We start from the raw sequence: 19,790 nt of genomic DNA on the forward strand, positions 1-19,790 counted from the left end.
AGTTCCTGCTCCGAGGAGGGTGTCGGACCGTCCACGACCGGTTCCGGCCACCCCTTCCGCGGACCCCGAACCCGAGCCGCCTGCCGCGGACCCCGAACCCGAGCCGCCTGCCGCGGACCCCGAGCCCCAGCCGCCTGCCGCGGACCCCGAGCCCCAGCCGCCTGCCGCGGACCCCGAGCCCCAGCCGCCTGCCGCGGACCCCGAGCCCCAGCCGCCTGCCGCGGACCCCGAACCCGAGCCGCCTGCCGCGGACCCCGAGCCCCAGCCGCCTGCCGCGGACCCCGAGCCCCAGCCGCCTGCCGCGGACCCCGAGCCCCAGCCGCCTGCCGCGGACCCCGAGCCCCAGCCGCCTGCCGCGGACCCCGAGCCCCAGCCGCCTGCCGCGGACCCCGAGCCCCCAGCACCGGACGTCTGGCCCGAGCCCCCAGCACCGGACGTCTGGCCCGAGCCCCCAGCACCGGACGTCTGGCCCGAGCCCCCAGCACCGGACGTCTGGCCCGAGCCCCCAGCACCGGACGTCTGGCCCGAGCCCCCAGCACCGGACGTCTGGCCCGAGCCCCCAGCTCCTGTTGCGGACCCCGAGCCCAAGCCCCCTGCCGCGGACCCCGAGCCCCCAGCTCCTGCCGAGCCCCCGGCTGCGGACCCCGAGCCCCCCGCCGCGGAGTCCGAGCCGCCAGCTCCAGACTGTGAACCCGAGCCACCAGCCGTTTGCTGGTCGGACCCGCCTCGCCGGACTGAACGGCCTCCCGGCCGTCCCCCGGACCCGCCTCGCCGGACTGAACGGCCTCCCGGCCGTCCCCCGGACCCGCCTCGCCGGACTGAACGGCCTCCCGGCCGTCCCCCGGACCCGCCTCGCCGGACCGAACGCCCTGCCGGTCGTCCTCCGAACTCTGCTGCCCATGGCAGTTCGTTCTCTGGACCCCCTCCTCGCGGGCTTAGTTGTGGAACCTCGGTGCGGTTCCTTGAGGGGGGGGTTATGTCATGGTTTTAGGTTTTTCTGCTTTTGTGTTAAAGTTGTTTTTGGTTCTGTGATGTTTTGAGTTAACTTCCTATTTTACTTTGTAGTGTTTCCTGGTTTGTTGTATTTTTGAGTTTTACTTTGGTCCCCATCCTTCCTGAGTGTTTCCACCTGTGTCTCGTTTGTCTGTATGTATTTAAGTCTTGTCATTCCCTTCCTCCTGTGCTGGTCCATAATATGTAAGTCTGCTCTCCCTGTTTCAAGTTTCTAGCCTGCCGTATGCAGTGGTTTTTGGTTTAGTGTCTTTAGTTTTGTTTATTAAAGCCCCCGTTCCTCTGCAGCGTCCTCTCCTCCTCTCCTTCTCTGCACCTGGGTACTACCTCATCCGCTCCCCGTGAAAGGCTCAAAAACTGATGGAAATTCATGTTTACGATAATAAATAAGTGCAGACAAGATGCACAATAAGCGTTTTTGAGATCACCCAGGTGGACGCAACTACGGTGGCCCAGAAGGGTCACAACACATTAACTTTACACACAACACATTAACTTTACACACAACACATTAACTTTACACACAACACATTAACTCACAAAGGAAGTAAAGCTGCAATGGAAGTGCTTTTATTCTGAAATTTCCACTGGGCTGAGTGGCTAACTGCCTAACAGAAATGTCACAGTGAGCTGTGGAGGGAGCATGATATTCTACAAGAGAAGCTAGCAGCAGCGTTGCCAGATTGGGCGGTTTTGGGTGTGTATTTGCGGTCAAAAATGCATAATTTGGGCGGTTTTAAGGTCGGTTCAGCGGGTTTTTTCCCGATCATGAATATATAATAGCGGCCTACGTTAGGCAGTGTGGCTTTTGGAGTTCTACTGAAGCTCGTGAACGGCAGAGCTTAATGGACCGGGCTCTGTCATCTAACCTGTTGTTGGGGGAGTGCAACGCCCCGCCTCTTAGAAATTGTGTTCATTAAAGCCTGACAGTGCGATCTCTCCACATTTGTCGTGTCAAGTGTTGGGGACCGCGTGCGTGTGTGAGAGGAAGAGGAAGAGGGAGCGGAAGAAAGGAGAGGAGCACGTGTAGGGACTGGGTGGGTGGGGGGTGTTGGGGACCAAGTGAGTGTGAGAGGAGGGGCCTGAAGAACGGAGAGGAGCGGAGCACGTGCAGCGACAGAGAGGGGTGTGAGTGCAGCGCGGAGGAGGAGTGTGCGTTAACATTGTGTAGCTTCTCTTGTAGAAGAAACATGCTCCCTCCACAGCTCACTGTGACGTTACTTTCTGTTAGGCAGTTAGCCACTCAGCCCAGTGGAAATTTCAGAATAAAAGCACTTCCATTGCAGCTTTACTTCCGTTGTGAGTTAATGTGTTGTGTTGTGAGTTAATGTGTTGTGAGTTATTGTGTTGTGTTGTGAGTTAATGTGTTGTGTTGTGAGTTATTGTGTTGTGTTGTGAGTTAATGTGTTGTGTTGTGAGTTAATGTGTTGTGTTGTGAGTTAATGTGTTGTGAGTTAATGTGTTGTGTTGTGAGTTAATGTGTTGTGTGTTAAGTTAATGTGTTGTGTATAAAGTTAATATGTTGTGTGTAAAGTTAATGTGTTGTGTTTTGACCCTTCTGGGCCACCGTACGCAACGCTGCTCACATCACCTGGTGTGTGACGTATGTTTTTGCTCCAACATCACCTGTCAATCATCACAAAAATATCAGGAGAATGGCGCGGGAGCATGGCGAACGCAGCTGGAAATTTAAGTACTGCGCTGACTGCATTGACTGCATGACTATAAAACAATGCATTATGGGAAACGGTGTCCTGAGGGTTTTTGTAGTTGAGTGATCAATTTAAATAATCTTAAATACTTATTGATTAAAAAAAGGCTACATACATTACAAAACATTAAAATAAATATAAAAGATATAACAACACAGATCATACTAAGGGGGAGAGGAATATTAAAACTAAATTAAATGTTAAGGACAACTTCCTGTTCTAGTTCCATCTCGCTGCAGCTCAGCGTTTGCCTTCATCTCAACACCCCCCCCCCCCCCCCCCCCCCCTTCCCCGCCTGCAGCCGCATGGTCTCCCTAATGATTGAGACGGGGAAAAATAAACTAAGTTTGCTGTGGTAAAATGAAAATCCTCTTTTTTTTAATTGTTGCTGATGACTGGTAGGATCAGTGGCGGTTCTACCCTGAATTACTCCCCGGGCGAGACCCCCCCCCAATAGAGTCACTTTGTCCATTTATTGTAACTGAAGCTAAGAAATTGATATAAAAAAAAAGATGTTTATCATAATTCTGCACAGCATTATAACAGTTATCGGAACATAAAAATTAAAAGACTATCAGCATGGCAAAAATACAGTTAGGAAATATTTAATCAAACACAAATAAATAATCTAAAATAAATATTATAAACTACAAGTCACACTAATAATACACTAGAATAAATGTAACTGCAGCACTAAGAACAGACAACACTAACTAAAACCTAACCTTTGTGGCCTTCCTGATGCAAGCTTGTCAATAACGTCATCATATGAAATCTGCCCCCCCCCCTGAATGATTGATACTAACAACAGCAGGTTAGTGAGTCGCTCCTGAGACATTGGTGATCTCAGGTATGACTTGATCAACTGGAGTTTTGAAAAGCTAACTGCAGCAGCAGCAGCAGCAGCAGCAGCAGCAGCAGCAGCAGCAGCAGCAGCAGCAGAGCAGCAGCAGCAGCAGCAGCAGCAGCAGCAGCAGCAGCAGCAGCAGCAGCAGCAGCAGCAGCAGCATGCTACCATCACAGCTTATTTAACATTGTGATAATATACAACAATAAAACACAACAAAAACTTTGTGATAAGCAGAGCAGACAGACACACGAATCATAACTAATGTTACAAGTTAAGACAGAGCAAACATTTAAGAAGAAAATCTTAAAAATGACGTTATTTGCAATATTTGGGCCTACTTCAGTTTTGGTCATGATAGACCAAACAAGAGATTTTTCATCTGCAACGTTGTTGTTGTTGGAGGGCAGATAGCATTCGAATTTAGAAAACGTGCATCTAGCTATGCGATAATATCCTTTTCTTTGTCTCTTTTCTCCTCTTCTTCTCTTTTCTTTCTAAATTGGGCACCAGCTTTGACCTTTTTTCTTCATATTTCAGATGTTTTTGCATTTAGCATAAATGTCCTCACAAAGGCATCAAGTCTGTCGACTAAACCAACTGTCACCTTAGTGAAAACATTGTTTTGTTTTCCCATTTTTTATTTGGGCATTTCACACAAAAATAACAAAAAAAACATGATTTTTTATACCTTTTTTATACCCGAAGCGCCCCCCCCCCCTCGTCACACATTTACAGCGGGAGCGCGTGCAGCTGCACTCAGGGGCGCCAATTCGCTACATGGCGGCACAGTTTTTATTTTTTCATCAAGCACTGAGCCCTGGCCTGTGACCGTCGCCCCCCTGGAAGAAGATCCAGCCAGGTTTGCGCATGCGTTTTGCGCTCCGTGCTCGCCTCTCAACCTGCACCCTTCACCCCGCGCCCCCTCCCTTCTCCTTCTTCACCCCGCGCCCCCTCCCTTCTCCTTCTCACACATTTGCGTCTACTTCTCAAAGACAGGAGGGAGCGCAGGGCGGGGCGGGGGCGCCACCAGGTTTCAGGCTGTTACAAACTCTGTGATATAAAAAAACCAATAGTGCTGCACAAAGTATTTTACAAGGGCTGAGCCGCTGGCGCCGCCCCTCCGTCATTTTTCCGCCCCGGGCGATCGCCCGTATGGCCCGTGCCTAAAACCGCTACTGGGTAGGGTGAAATGAGTGTCTTGATGGAAGATGAATGTGCCGCGTTAGTGGGAAAAGTTCAAAGCTGATCTGCAAGCTGTTGCTTACATGACATCATGGCTGGGTTTTTGGTCATGTTTTTGGCGTTCCAGCCGCTGATATTTATGAAGTTATGAGTTCAGTTTATGGAAGAATAACCAAGGTCAGATTAAACCCAGATTTTCTTTCTGTTCTGACATATGTTAATGTGAAAAAGTTTTTTTTTTTTAAATGACGCTGTTCATTTATGGAAAATGTTAATAACTATAATCAGCAAACTAAGGAAAAAGTAAAAACATTTAATATTACAAGCAATAAAAGCACCATGACAGTCTGGTTTGGAAAAACATCCAAGAAAAAAGGTAATGAGATTACACCAATATGGGGTTTTGAATTGAACTGATGTTTTTTCTACCTACTGCTGTTTCTTTTTCAGTGACTTCTATATGATACTTTCTACTAAATCAGAGAAAAACAGACAGAATTTCTTTTAGAGAATCAACATTTAAATGAAACTGACCTGAGAGTCTCCAGTTTACAGTCTGGACTCTCCAGTCCAGCTGACAGTAGCTTCACTTCTGAATCCTGTAGGTTGTTGTTACTCAGGTCCAGAACCCTGAGTCTGGAGGACTGAGAGCTGAGAACTGAGGACAGAGCTTCAAAGCTTCTCTCTGACAGGAAACAGCTTCTCAGTCTGAAGAAAACAAAGACAGACAGCAGTTATTGAATCTTTCATGTTTCCACTCAGATTCATTTGTTGACTGAAGGTGATTTTCCTGAGAGTTCTTACAGAGCTTTGTTGGAGGCTTTGATCACTGGCAGCAGCCTCAGTAGAGCCTCCTCTGAACCAGAGTATTTCTGCAGGTCAAACTCTTTCAGATCTTCTTCTGATGACAGTAAGATGAAGACCAGAGCAGACCACTGAGCAGGAGACAGTTTCTCTGTGGAGAGACATCCTGACCTCAGGACCTGTTGGATCTCCTCCACTAGAGAACCATCATTCAGTTCATTCAGACAGTGGAACAGGTTGATGCTTTTCTCTGCAGGCAGATCCTCACTGATCTTCTCCTTGATGAACTGGACTGTTTTCTGATTGGTCTGTGAGCTACTTCCTGTCTGAGTCAGCAGACCTCGTAGGAGACTCTGATTGGTCTGCAGTGAAAGACCCAGGAGGAAGCGGAGGAACAAGTCCAGGTGTCCGTTTGGACTCTGTAAGGCCTTCTCCACAGCACTCTGGTACAACTGGACTGGACTTCTCTGTTCAGGCTGAGAGATCTGTGATTGTTCTTCCTCCATGAGGTTGAGTTTGGAGGTGATGAAGGTCAGGTGGACATGAAGAGCAGCCAGAAACTCCTGAACACTCAGATGGATGAAGCAGAAGACCTTGTCCTGGTACAGGCCTCTCTCCTCTCTAAAGACCTGTGTGAACACTCCTGAGTACACTGAGGCTGATCTGATATCGATGCCACACTCTGTCAGGTCGGATTCATAGAAGATCAGGTTTCCTTTCTGCAGCTGCTCAAAAGCCAGTTTTCCAAGAGACTCCATCATCTTCCTGGTCTCTGGACTCCAGTGAGGATCTGCCTCAGCTCCTCTATCATACTTGACCTTCCTGACTTTGGCCTGGACCACCAGGAAGTGGATGTACATCTCAGTCAGGCTCTTGGGCAGCTCTCCTCCCTCTCTGCTCTTCAGCAGATCCTCCAGAACTGTAGCAGTGATCCAGCAGAAGACTGGGATGTGGCACATGATGTGGAGGCTTCGGGATCTCTGGATGTGGGAGATGATCCTGCTGGCCTGCTCTTCATCTCTGAACCTCTTCCTGAAGTACTCCTCCTTCTGTGGATCATTGAACCCTCTGACCTCTGTCACCATGTCAACACACTCAGCAGGGATCTGATTGGCTGCTGCAGGTCGTGTGGTTATCCAGAGGCGAGCAGAGGGAAGCAGGTTCCCCCTGATGAGGTTTGTCAGCAGATCAGCCACTGAGGTGGACTTTCTAGGGTCCTTTAGGATCCGAGTCTTGTGGAAGTCCAGAGGAAGCCGACACTCATCCAGACCATCAAAGATGAAGAGGACCTGGAAGTCTTCAAAGCTGCAGATTCCTGCTTGTTTGGTTTCAGGGAAGAAGTGATGAACAAGTTCCACCAAGCTGAACTTCTCCTCTTTCAGCACATTCAGCTCTCTGAAAGTGAATGGAAATGTGAAGTGGAGGTTCTGGTGGGCTTTGCCTTCAGCCCAGTCCAGAGTGAACTTCTGTGTTAAGACTGTTTTCCCGATGCCAGCCACTCCCTTAGTCATCACGGTTCTGATTGGTTCTGGTCTTCCAGCTGGGAGTTGGAAGAGCTCTTCTTGTCTGATGCTTGTTTCTGCTCTGTCTGCTTTCCTGGATGCTGCTTCAATCTGTCTGACCTCATGTTCTTCATTCAGCTCTCCTCTTCCTCCCTCTGTGATGAAGAGCTCTGTGTAGATCTCATTCAGAAGGGTTGGGTTTCCTGCTTTAGTGATTCCCTCAAACACACACTGGAACTTCTTCTTCAGACCAGATTGGACGTTATCACGACAAACAGCAGGAGATCCTGAATGAAGACAACAAACAGTAAATCAAGTCTCTGCAGCCTTGAATGATGAGGGTTTGAATCCCTGTGGTTCCACGTAGGGTTGTGCCGATGGACGATATCATCGTCCATCGTGATGGGTGACTGACATCCCGATGGAGAGACCACCATCGTGATGCCACGCCCCCGCCACGTTGCGCGTCGACACCATAAGCCGCGGTTACATGTACAAAATATCCTGATGGGATCAATGGTCGGATTAGAATCCAACCGTGTACATGGGCCCAGAAAAATGTTTTCAGAATATAAAAACGTCCACTAAGGTCACAATTTCGGTCGGAATAAATCATTCGCACACGCGCAGTTTGAAAACCGGAAGAGGATACAACTTCCGCCGAGCGGCTTTTTTTCTAAACTTTATTGAAGGTAACAATTCAATACAAAACGATAACAGCGCCGAGCGGCTATATGCATTGACATGTCAGCTCGGTAAAATACGAGATGATCTTCTAAACGTGCTTTTAATAATGTTACGGTTATTATGAAACACCTGTTCGCTCATCATTTGAATTTTAATCCGTGTGGTCAGTGCTTTTTCTGAACGTAGCCAGGATTAGCAGTATGCTAACACGGGCTAACAACATTAGCTTTGGGTGGCGCTGCATCCTGTGAATAACATCAGCCTTTATTTAGTCGGGACACGACTGGAAACACAAATCCGCGTGATTGATTGAATGTTTTCTAAGGACTGAGCGACATTTCTGCTTTGAAGCTCAAACCGCTGTGTGTGCTGACGATCCGAGCTGTGCTCAGACACACGTTTAGACCCGGTTCTGAGTTTGATAGGCAGTACCCCTAGAGCTGCGGGACGGATCGCAGTCTTAAATCTCCCACACATACCGCTCATGTACCCCCCCCCCCCTTCCCATCAAACATAAAGCTGTAAATCCGCCCTCCGCCGGTCCACTCCGCTAATTAAGTGCGGGAGCGACTACACTTCTTTTCTATCTTGCTTGTTACTTTTTCTGTAAAAGTCACTTCCCTCAGTTTATACTGGATCATCGCGGATTAACCATTAGTTGGGAAATAAAAGGAAAAAAGCAAAATAACGAATAGCAGTTATATAAGAACGAAAAATGTAAAAATCCCCCCCCCCCCCCCCCCCCCCCCCCCCCGACGATGTCATCGTCCATCCCGATGGTTGACAGCAAACATCGTCAACGGCCAATTTAAGGGACATCGCCCAACCCTACTTCCACGTGTTCAGACATCAGTAAATCTTCATTTCTCAGCAGCTGAAACCTTCAGAGAAATCCTCTTACTGCTCTGCAGTCCATCAGCCAGCTCCTCCTGCTTCATTCTCCTCAGGAAGTTCACTGTGATCTTCATCACTGACTCTCTGCTGCTCCTCTGCTCTTCATCTTCATCCTCCAGCTCCTCCTCATCCTCCCTGTGACTCAGAAGCTTCTGGATCTTCTTCAGCTCCTTCTTGACAAAAGTGACAATGTTGTCCTCCAGCAGCTGCAACAGAATTCCAGATGAATGAGCCAATCAGAGTGAAGTCATGGAGCCAAACATCAGCTCCATGTTGGACACACTGACAGTCCACTGGTGTCCAAAGTGCAGCATGGAGACGACTGTGGACAGAATGATGGGAAAGTAGTTGTTGTTCATGTACAGACCAGAAAGATGGAGTCCAGCTGTGTTTGATGCTGCTGGACAGACGGACCACTGGGAGTCTCTGAGCTCTGCTGGTCCAGTCTGTGGAGAATCAGCAACAATCAGATCCATTCTGTCTATAGAGTCACTGAAGTGTCTCTACTGTCTTTGAGTCAAAGGCTGCATTAATGTCTCTGCTGCCTCCATGTCTGGATTCTGACCAGTTTACCTAAAGAGGCAGAACATCCACAGAGGACTCTGTGACCACAGCCCTCCATGATGCTCTGTCCCACCTAGAGCTAGAGGAGAGCTAACATAGATGCTCTTTGTGGACTGAAGCTCAGCGTTTAACACCATCCTCCCTAACAAACCAATAGAGACACTTGTGTCTCTATTGGTTTATTCAGTCACACCTTTGGTTTGTCTGAAGATTAATAACCCCTCTTGTTAAAATAAAATATGTCCAACACAAGAGGCCGTCAGCTCTCATCTGTCTGCCCAGCTGTTGGACAGGACAAGCAAAAAAAAAAAAAAAAAAAAAATAGAGACACTTGTGGACTTCTGGCTACTCAACTCATAGTCAGCTGCCTGACTACAGAGAACTCTCTCAGGAGAACAGAGGAGCAGGTCTGGACGGTGTATGAGCTCCGGAGGCGACTTTTAAATGCAGAAATGAAATTTCGAGCGATCCTATGAAACCGTTTAAACAATCTTGTGAATTTGTCAAAAACAATCATGTCCAGAAAAAAACGCTGATGCTATTCACACGTTTTTACATGCAGTCTATTGCACATTACGGTCTTTGAAGCCACTCTTTGTAACGGTTTCAGTTCTTTGTGTTTGGTTTCTTGATTTCCTGTTATATTTTGTAGTATTTCCTGTTTTGTTGTTGTTTTCGAGTTTTACCTTTCCCCATCAATCCTGAGTGTTTCCACCTGTGTCTCGTTTGTCTGCATGTATTTAAGTCTTGTCATTCCCTTCCTCCTGTGCTGCTCCATAGCTTAATGTTTCCCTGTTTCTAGTGTTTCAAGTGTATTTCCAGTTTTGAGTTTTTCTAGCCTGCTCAGCAGTGGTTTTGGTTTCGTTAGTCTGTTTTACTTTATTAAAGCACCTATTCCCCTGCAACCTCCTGTCCCTCTCCTCTCTGCGCCTGGGTGCGTCCCCTACCATGCCCCGTAACACTCTTGAATTTAGAAGAAAGAAAAGAAAAATGTTTATGATCTGATAAAATTTTTAGGGTCTTTGCATATGCAGTGCTATTTGAGCCTCCACATTGAGAACAAAAGTCACAGTTTAGAGATAAAAATTTCCTAAATTGCAACAAAAATGTCCAGTTTTAAGAACAAAACTTTCTAAGTTGCACATGAAAACATTAAATATTTGCTTTCAAAATCTTTTTCTGTGCTTTCAAGATACATTTGGGTTTGCGACCCAATTTCTTTCAAATGCGTTGTCTCACATCTGGCTATCTCTCTAGTTCAGAGTTTAGGGCAGGGGTGTCCAAACTACGTCCCACGGGTCTGTTTTTATTGGCCCGCAGCAAACTTTGAAAATATAATTGAATATGGCCCGCACATGGCGCTTGAGCTCAACTCTGTTGCACTTCTCAGTTTCAACACTAGATGGAGTCGGTCACAGAAAGGTGTGTTGTGGGTGTGTGCTGAGCGCCCCGCGTGCCACGAGAGAGGGGGGGAAGAGCGAGTGCAGTTGGAGATGGGTGTGTGAGCACGGAACGGAGGTGTGGGGGGTTGATATATTCTGTGTTCGGAGGACGGAGCATTTTAATAAATAGCATTCTGAACTGTGAAAAAGTATTTCCTTTATGTAAAAAAGAACTTGTTTTGTTTTGTTTTTGGAATTTTTTTTTGTTAATAGCTGCATATTTTGTCACAGAGTATAATTGTAAAATGAAGCTATTTAAATTGTGTGCGTTTAATGTTAAAGTTGTCCTCGTTGGTCACCCATAATACCCCTTTTTTGGTCTACTTTTCTGAGAAAACAGTCGACTCTTTATAAAGTACAAAATCGTGCACTCTGCCAGTCAACCACACTGACGGCTATGTATGTAAAGATCTGCTGGCTTCAGCTGCTCAAGCTAGGGGCGACAGTGGCTCAGGTGGTTGAGCGGGTCGTCCAATGATCAAAGGGTTGGCAGTTCAATTCCCCACTCCCACCAGCCAAATGTCATTGTGTCCTTGGCAAGACACTTCACCCTCCTTGCCTCTGGTGTGTGAATGTGTATGAATGTCCCAGTGATGGTCAGAGGGGCCATAGGGGCGAACTGGCAGCCACGCCTCTGTCAGTCTGCTCCAGGGCAGCTGTGTCTTTTAGAAAAAATGCCTCAACCAACATAGTAGCCTAATCACTAATTACTACACGTTCAATCACAGAGGCCAATAGATCTCAAATAAAATGCCTTTCACTTTAAAAAAAAAGTTTTTTTTTCTATTTTTCTAGAGGCGGAATTGCGCATTTTGGTTATTTCTTTTAAAAAATCATAACTCGCCACAGGAATGGACTAAAATCTTGCTTTTTTTAATAACATCCTTATAATGTTTACTCTTCATGACAGGGCCGGCTCAACTTCAAAATGATCTGAAGTTCAACTTTCAGAAAGTTTGTTCCTTCTTCACTGATTCACTTCATTAAGGCTCCTATATATCAAATGTGTCAAAATCAAGGCCCGTGGGCCACATCCAGCCCCCAACATAATTCTATCTGTCCCCGTAGATAATTTTACACTGTTGGTATCAGTCTCCTAGCGACTGGATTGACCGAGTCAAAGCCCAGACCTAAATCCCATACAGAATCTGTGGCAGGACTCTAAAAGGGCTGTTTATGTCTGTAACCTAGCAACCTGACAGAACTTGAACAGATTTGCAAAGACGAATGGAGAAAAATTCCTGCAGTTTTAAAAGAATGACTGAGACTTCTCCACACAGACTCAGTGCTGTGATGGCAGCCAAAGGTGCATCTACTAAATACTGACTGGAAGGAGGTGAATAATTGGCAAGGCACTGTAACTAGCAGATCATCAATAGTTACATAAAAACCTTCATAATTTAACCCTTACACTCCGTATGTCACTAATTAAATTACCTAAATAATAACGAAATCCCGGACTCCACTTCATTTAGCAAAACACTGAAGACAACTTTAAATAATTAGAAAGGGCATGAAAGGATTAAATGTTGAATTCACTTTCAGAAATATTATTTATCTTTATACGACCATAAGGCGCATTTAAAATTTGTAAATTTTCTCTAAAATGTTCAGAGCGCCCTATGGTGCGGTGCGTCTAATTTGTTATTTTGAGTGACTTCAGTAAAGAGGAAATAGGAGAGAAAAACATGAGAACGATAAGGAGGGAAGTGATGACATGAAAGGAATGGAACAGCTGCAGAGAATTCAAGATGAATGAATCCTTGGTTCACATGTGGAGGATGCCGGAAAATGAACTCCGACAAGTCCTCATTTTATAACTTTGATTAGTTAATTATAAGAATGAGGTTTTTCCAAAGCAGACTAAATCTAGATCCAGAAACATTAGATTTAGTCTGAAGCATATTAACACCTGATCCAATTCATATAAATCTACATTATTTAGCTGTTGGAGTACAGCAGCTACATTTCACGATGATGATGTCAGTTTTTAGAAAAAAATATATTCTTCAAGCATTTCTGGACTGAGGAGAATACGTTCATCTGAATCTTCTCTAGAATAAGACCATCCTGACTGACTTGAGGAGAAACAAGTGGAACTGTCAGACTTGGAGAAATCAGCCACACTATGAAACCAAACTCAGACATTTTCAACGTGAAAATCTCCCAAATCCAGAGAAAACTGGAACTTTTCTCCTGATTTGGTTGGAATCAGACTGGAGCTGCTGTCAGTCAGAGTCAGCAGTCAACATGTTTTCTTCTCCAACATCTCTGATGTCTCTCAGAGACTCTCAGAAGACTCAACTGAAAAGATCTCATCACACACATGATGCTCCAAGTGAGTCTGATCAGAGAGATCCAGAACTGAACCAGACCTCAAGTCCTTCATCTGAAAACTGTTGATCATCTGAACTAGAATCCAGCCTCCAAAAACTCTGACAAACACTCACTGTTCCTCTGCTGGATGGATGACTTTGAAGTCTGGATTAGAATCCTTTGATCTGTCACTCCTGAAGGACCCACAGCTGGATCCAGATCCATGTCCCGATAGAAACCTGATGGAAAAACATTTTTTTATTAGAAACTCATTTCTTGTATTCTGGAGGTTCATCAGATTATCTCCCATGTTGAACTATTGAACTCAGACTGATCTGCAGTAGCTGCATTTACATGGACAAAAGTAATCGGAAAGAACGCCTGATCGGAAGGAAAATGTGTCATGTGAACACGCCGTTCGGAATAGTCTCCCCCCCCATCAGACTCAGATCAAATTTCTTTCCGATTGAGATAGGTGGGTTAGGCCAATTGTTGATCCGATCGTGTTGCATGTAAATGGTTCATTCCAATCGTGTGTCACTACTGCTCTGGTTTAACGTCACACATAGTTTCGCTCTAGAGAAAGCTTTGGAGCTCAAACAGGACAGACCGGCTGCTCTGCGGACGTCTCTGCACTCCGCTCTCGCCCCGCTGGCTCCTCGCCTCTACCTTCTTTTACACCCCTTGCGAGGGGGGTGCCGGGGATGAGCGCTTCGTGCCCCCTGACGTCCAGACCCTGTGCGGTCCGGGCCTGGCTGCCGCCGAGTTAACCGTGTCTCTGAGCAGAGCAGCCGGACTTATTTTATTTTGTTTGATTTGAAATGGTTTATTTCAAGCAATCAAAGAGGAATAATACACAAAAACAATATAATCATCAGTTATACATTCATACAATAACTAATCAAACTTAGGATAATTAGACATATTCATAAATATTGCTTGAAAGGGAGTGGAAGGAAGCGAATTTATAGAATCCCACCCATGTTCTACCGTAGCGATTTTATTACATGATTTATCATTATCACTATTATCAGACAGAATTAAGAACGTTGAAATATCAATAAAGCACATAACAAAGATGAATTACTTCAATTATTTTGTAAAAAATTACTTAGAAATCAACATGGCAATGAAGTATCCAAAATATATGCAGATTATGTTACTTGTAAAAGTCATTGATATGATTAAAACATAATACTATATCAGTAAAATAGACAAAACACTGTTTCAGGAATTTTCATAGCAAAATTTGATCAAGTGTCAAAAGTTAAAAATATGTGCACAATTATGCTACATTAAGAAAAATCATGAATCGATTTATCAATTTTTTTGGAGCAAGTGAAGTAATATCATTAAAAGTCAATTAATTTAACCATTTTTAACAATTGATTAATCATTTGTTTTATTAACAATAAATGGTCGGGCATACGGCGCTGGGGGGTGGCCGGCTGGGGGGGGGGGTTACTGCGTGGCGGCGGGGGGAGGGAGGGTAACCAGATGATTGTGAGTATGTGTGCGTGAGTGCATGGGTAGGACGGACCTGGGGGCTGGCTCGCTGGGCCCCTCTGGGGCTTTCCCTCCCCATCACAGAGAGGGGAGGGCACTGAGAGGGTTGGGGAGGGGGGCTCAGATATTATGGTGGGGGGGGGTGTAGTGTGCAGGGTTGTAGGGTTATGGGGGGTGGCTGTGGGTGCGTGGCGATCCCTGGGTTGCTTAGGTCGCATGCCTGGGCTGGCTTGCGGAGACGGGGCGCCGGTCGGGGGGTGGGCGGCTCATGTGTTCCGGGGGCCCTGGCTTCGTCCCTGGCCTTTGTCTCGGTGTCCGGCGCCCGGTGGCCCCCATGGCCGCCGCCTGGTACGGCTAAGCGCTCCTGTCTTGTGGCCTGGGGGCCGGACACTGGGTTCGCTTGTGCCTCTGGGCATTGGGGGGGCCCCTGTAGGGGGGCCCTCTCTGTGCCTGGCTGGTGGGGTGGGCGGTCCCCTCCTCCTCCCCTCCCGGGCTGCCTGGGTCCGGGTGCTGGGGGGGCTTCTGGCCTGGGGGGCGCTCCTCCCCTCTCCTGGTCTGGCTGGGTAGGATCTGGTTCCCCTTATGAACACACGGTTCACGTGGGCAGCATGCATGTATCTCCACCCCCACGTGCACGTACACACTGCCACACTGCTCCCTGTCTGCTTCATCCCTCCTCCTTACCCACAGTGTTTGATGGACAGATTTTTTTCGCTCATCTTAGTGTCAGATTTTCACCTTTGATGTAACATTCGTCTTTCCAGCAGATCTGGTATAATTGTTACAGCTTAAAATAATAATTTATTCAAATCAGTGCTTGTATCCCCCACCTTTTCACCTTTCTTCCTTTAACTCTCTTCCACCCCCCCCCTCACATTCTTCCCCTCTCCCTCCCCACACACACTAAATGTAACAAATAAATAAAAAAATAATACGACAAAAAGGGGTTTATACAAATCTACACTCTAGTTTCTCGAAGCTATATAACCTCTTTTTGTGATAGTAAAACCTGTCCAACACAAAAAGCCTTCACCTCTAATCTGTTTGCTCAGTTGTTGGACAGAACAAGTTGAAAATAAAAAAAATAATAAATAAAAAAAATGAAAACTGTATCATCTGAACTAGAATCCAGCCTCCAAAAACTCTGACAAACACTCACTGTTCCACTGCTGGACGGATGACTTTGAAGTCTGGATTAGAATCCTTTGATCTGTCACTCCTGAAGGAAACACAGCTGGATCCAGGTCCAGGTCCAGGTCCAGGTTGGATCCTGTGAAGAATGAAGGTTGCTGGTGTGAGTCCTGAGCTCTGACATGGAGAAGATCATGGACAGTTGGAGATGTTCATCTCACCTCTGAGCTCTGCTCTGGTTGTCATGGTTACCGTCTCTGCTTTTAGAGGGAGGGGCTCCCTCCTGATCCATGCTGCTGGGTTCACTGGATCCACATCAGCTCTCACACACCTTCCACCTTCACCTGCAGAGGAAACCCTCATCATCATCAGAGGAAGCTGCCATCAGCTGCTGCACTTCTGCTCTCCCTCCACCAGGTGGAGACATGGAGCTGCAGCAGCAAACACTCAGGATTCTTTACTGTCAATTCACAACAGGTATGAAACGAAATGTGTGTTTCTGGTCCTGGTCCAGCCGTTTACAGTGCGATGAAGACAGGAAGTAAGAGACTTATCAATATGATATATGGAGTATTGCACAGTCCTATGATTATTGCACAGAAATTCAGCACGGTTGAGAATCATATAGCAATGCTATTCAGGGGCTACCATGATCTCCCAGAGTTCAGCATTCTTACTGCTTCTGTGAGGAAACTGTTCCTCAGTCTGGTGGTCCTGCTCTTTATGCTCCACAGCCTCCTTCCTGGGGGGAGCAGGGAGAACAGAGGGTGTGAGTGGGTCTTTCAGGATCGGGGAGGCTTGTTTCCTGCATATGGTCTCATAGATGTCAGTGGTGGTCTGCAGGCTGCAGCCCACAGTCCTCTGTGCAGCTTTAGACACTCGTTGCAGAGCTTTCCTCTCTGCCACAGAGCAGCTGCAGTGTCACACTGTGATGCAGGAGGTCATGACGCTCTCCACCACACACCTGTAGAAGGAGGTCAGGACTGAGATCCCCATCCCAGCACGCCTGATCCTCCTCAGGAAATAGAGGTGATGATGTGCCTTCTTGACCAGGCAGGAAGTGTTGGTTCTCCAGGTGAGGTAGTTGGATATGTGCCGACCAGATACCTGAAGCTGGAAACCACTTCCACCGTGGCCCCTCCAATGTGAATGGGGGGGGGGGGTCTGTCCTTCCAGAAGTCCACCATCATCTCCACACAGCATCATCTCCCCTGGGGGGAGCCCATGCTGAGGGTGATCGGGGAGGAGGAGACATTGTGGATCTTCACAGACTGTGGTGTGTCCGTCAGGAATTCCAAGACCAGGGGCCTCATTTATAAAACTTTGCGTAGGATTTGCGTCAGAAATGGCGTACGGATGAAACATATGACGTGCGTACGCACAGAAATATTCGGATTTATAAAACCGTGCGCACGCACATCCTACACATCTTTCCCTTAATAAATCACAATCAATTCTAAATGCAGCGCAGCTTTTGCGGCTTCATGACACGCCCATAGTTGCCCATAAATAGTCCGTGAAACGCCCACAAATGAATATTCATTGATTGCGAAACCATGGCACACACAGAGAGGAAATCAAAACAACGTAACTTCACTCAATGTGAAGTAGAAGTTATCGTTGGCGAGGTGGAAAAGAGGAGAAAAGAGGGCACAGTGTGGGCATTACTAATGCCAAAAACGCACGTGAGTGGCAAACAGTGGCAGACGCCGTAAATGCTGTAGCCTCACAACCTCGGACCGTGGTTAAATAAAAAATAAATGGTCGGACATCAAAGTCGAGGCAAAAAAACGTCTGGCGCTCCATCCGGGAGTTATGTTGTTGGGTCCAACAGCTTTGTGAGGATTGATTTTCTGGAGCAGGGGTCCCCAAACTTCATGTCAACGTAAATTGTTTTCTTTGAATACCACCGCCGTCTCTTGGCAGATTAGACAAACAGCCTTTTCTTTATGTTAAACAAAAAATACTTGTTTGTCCAGCGCAGATTAAAATCCTGCATTCTGAATCAATGTTTGTCTTACCTAACCTTTTTGTCATTTATCTGTTCTGATGGGGGGGGGGGGGTCACGTTCAAGTTATATGACTGGGGTAAAGTGAAGTTGCAGTAGAAACATTTTTAGATTTGCTGACATTTCAATTCATATCAGCTGTATTGATGTGAAGAAACAACTTGCTGCTGGTTAGCTGACTCTGGGAATTCCATACCCTGATTGGCTGAAGAAACCCAATCTAGGTAGTCAGCATCAAACATTCCAGGGAGAACTGGGAAACAGACAGGGTTGTTGCTCTTGAGGACCAGGGTTGGCCAATCCTGCAGTAGAGCTGCTCTGAAGAAAATCCATGAAAGGAGTTGAAATAGAAACGTATTGAAGCAGAATTGAAGCAACATCAGAGCAAAAGCAGCAGGAAATGATCAAAGTTGTTCAGATGTTCTTCCTCACATGAGAGCCTCTCATTTCATCTGATGAAGATCAAACATTTCCTCCATTCAGACATCAAGCTGCACTTCCTATTCTGCCCTGCAGAGGTCAGTGTTTGCAGATCCCCAAAAGCCTCCATCTGTTTGCAGATGATCTCATGATCTGCACCTCCAGAGGTGAAGATCTTCACTTTGTTTATTTGTTTGGTTGAAGGATGAAAAAATAACCAAAGTAAGAAAAATCACAACCAGATGAAATGGGATTGAAAAAGCTGAAGCTCAGATGATTGATCCTCCTTTCAACTCCTCCAAATCCTTTAATCACTTCATGATCCAGAAATCCAAACTAATGTTGGATCAATCTGATCTGATCTCAGCCAGGATCCTTTAGATTCCAACAAAGAGGCTCCCAGCTGATCCTAACATTCAAGAACTGTTCAAGAAAGCCTTTGAAATGCAAACATCCACATTCTTTCCATCCCAGATGTTCCATCAACTCACCCCTCTGACAAAAATGCAGCTGTTCTTTCTTTGACTTCTTCCTCTAGGTTTTTGGAAACGCTTTGTGTCCCTGAAGTCCAACCGGCTCCAGTTTCAAACCGGTTCTGAATGCAGTCAGAAAACAGATTCCTGTGGACTTTGGACCTGAAGGACATAGTCTGACCCTGGAGCAGATGATAAAGTTGGTTTATCAGTTTTGTGGTCAACAGATGATTGGTTGATGTGTAATCATTGACTGGATTTATGATTTGATTGTTTTCTGTAAAACATCAACTGATTTGGACTTTTTTCTCTTTCTGTTTCTTCCTCTGCTTTAGTCAAAGCTGAAAGATTTCTGCTCAGCCTTTTCCTCAAACAGGATCCAATTCAATTTTCAATTCAACTTTATTTATACAGCCCAAAATCAAAACAACAGTTGTTTCAATGGGCTTTGGACCAGTAGTTGTAAATTAAGCATTAAATCAAAAGGATCATGAACACATAGAATTCTATAGGATTTTATCACATGTTCCTTTTCTGTTTCCTTTAGTCAGATTTTCTTCATCATCACAGAAATTGTTGATCTCAAATTAAAAGGACGTTTGTCTGAATCAACAGTTCCAATTTTTAATACTCTGGTTGATCTTTATTGTAAAGAGAAATAGTTATCATTGCCTTCAGTTTAATGTGAATCAAAATCATTTTTCTAATAAATCTGTATTTTTCAGTGACATATAATCTGAATTTATCTGATTTGGGATTTTCAAAGAATTTTTACAGTTTTCAAGATTACTTTGTAGCACATAAATGACTTGGATAAAAAAAATTACTTAAAATCTTAAAAATGTGACAGCATAAATTCATGATAGTGTTTGTAATTTAGAGCAGTGCGCCCTCTAGTGGAGCAATGTGTAAATGTTATTGTTTTGATTTGAAAATGGCTAAAGAAAAAATGAACTGAAGTGTTGGGTTTCATTCCTTTTAAAATGTTACCACTGATGAAATAATCTGTTAAATTCTACAAACCTTTATGTAGTGTATTGGAGTTGTTATAAACTTTGTGTCTACAGGTGTCGCTGTGAGATTTGTGTTGTACTGTTGTGGTGCGGTAAGAGACAGCTATATAAACAGACGGTAAACAGAAAACTGAATCCGTTCACGTCGTATATTACACTTTATTTGAACATTTCTGTAAATGCAGAACCTTTAAGAAAAATCGTTTTTAAGTTCAGATTTTGACGACAAAACTTAAAAAACAAACATTCATGAAGTACAGAACATTAAATGCAG

The 19,790-nt window shown here is 45.6% G+C and overlaps 1 protein-coding gene across 1 annotated transcript in view; it reads right to left on the bottom strand.

Annotated features, from left to right (window-relative positions):
* Positions 1-19,790, bottom strand: part of LOC111946429 (NACHT, LRR and PYD domains-containing protein 12-like) — a 77,053-nt gene that overhangs the window by 43,842 nt on the left and 13,421 nt on the right. Inside the window, exons 2-6 of the mRNA XM_023949644.1 lie at positions 15,823-15,945; positions 15,630-15,740; positions 13,099-13,203; positions 9,010-9,088; positions 8,650-8,848 (exon numbers count right to left, since the gene is read on the bottom strand). Of these exons, the coding sequence (XP_023805412.1) occupies positions 8,650-8,848; positions 9,010-9,088; positions 13,099-13,203; positions 15,630-15,740; positions 15,823-15,893 (565 nt within the window). The 5' untranslated portion in view covers positions 15,894-15,945. The remainder of the gene's footprint in view (positions 1-8,649; positions 8,849-9,009; positions 9,089-13,098; positions 13,204-15,629; positions 15,741-15,822; positions 15,946-19,790) is intronic.

Source organism: Oryzias latipes, chromosome 2 (genome assembly GCF_002234675.1).
Source record: "Oryzias latipes chromosome 2, ASM223467v1".
Classification (NCBI taxonomy): Eukaryota; Metazoa; Chordata; class Actinopteri; order Beloniformes; family Adrianichthyidae; genus Oryzias; species Oryzias latipes.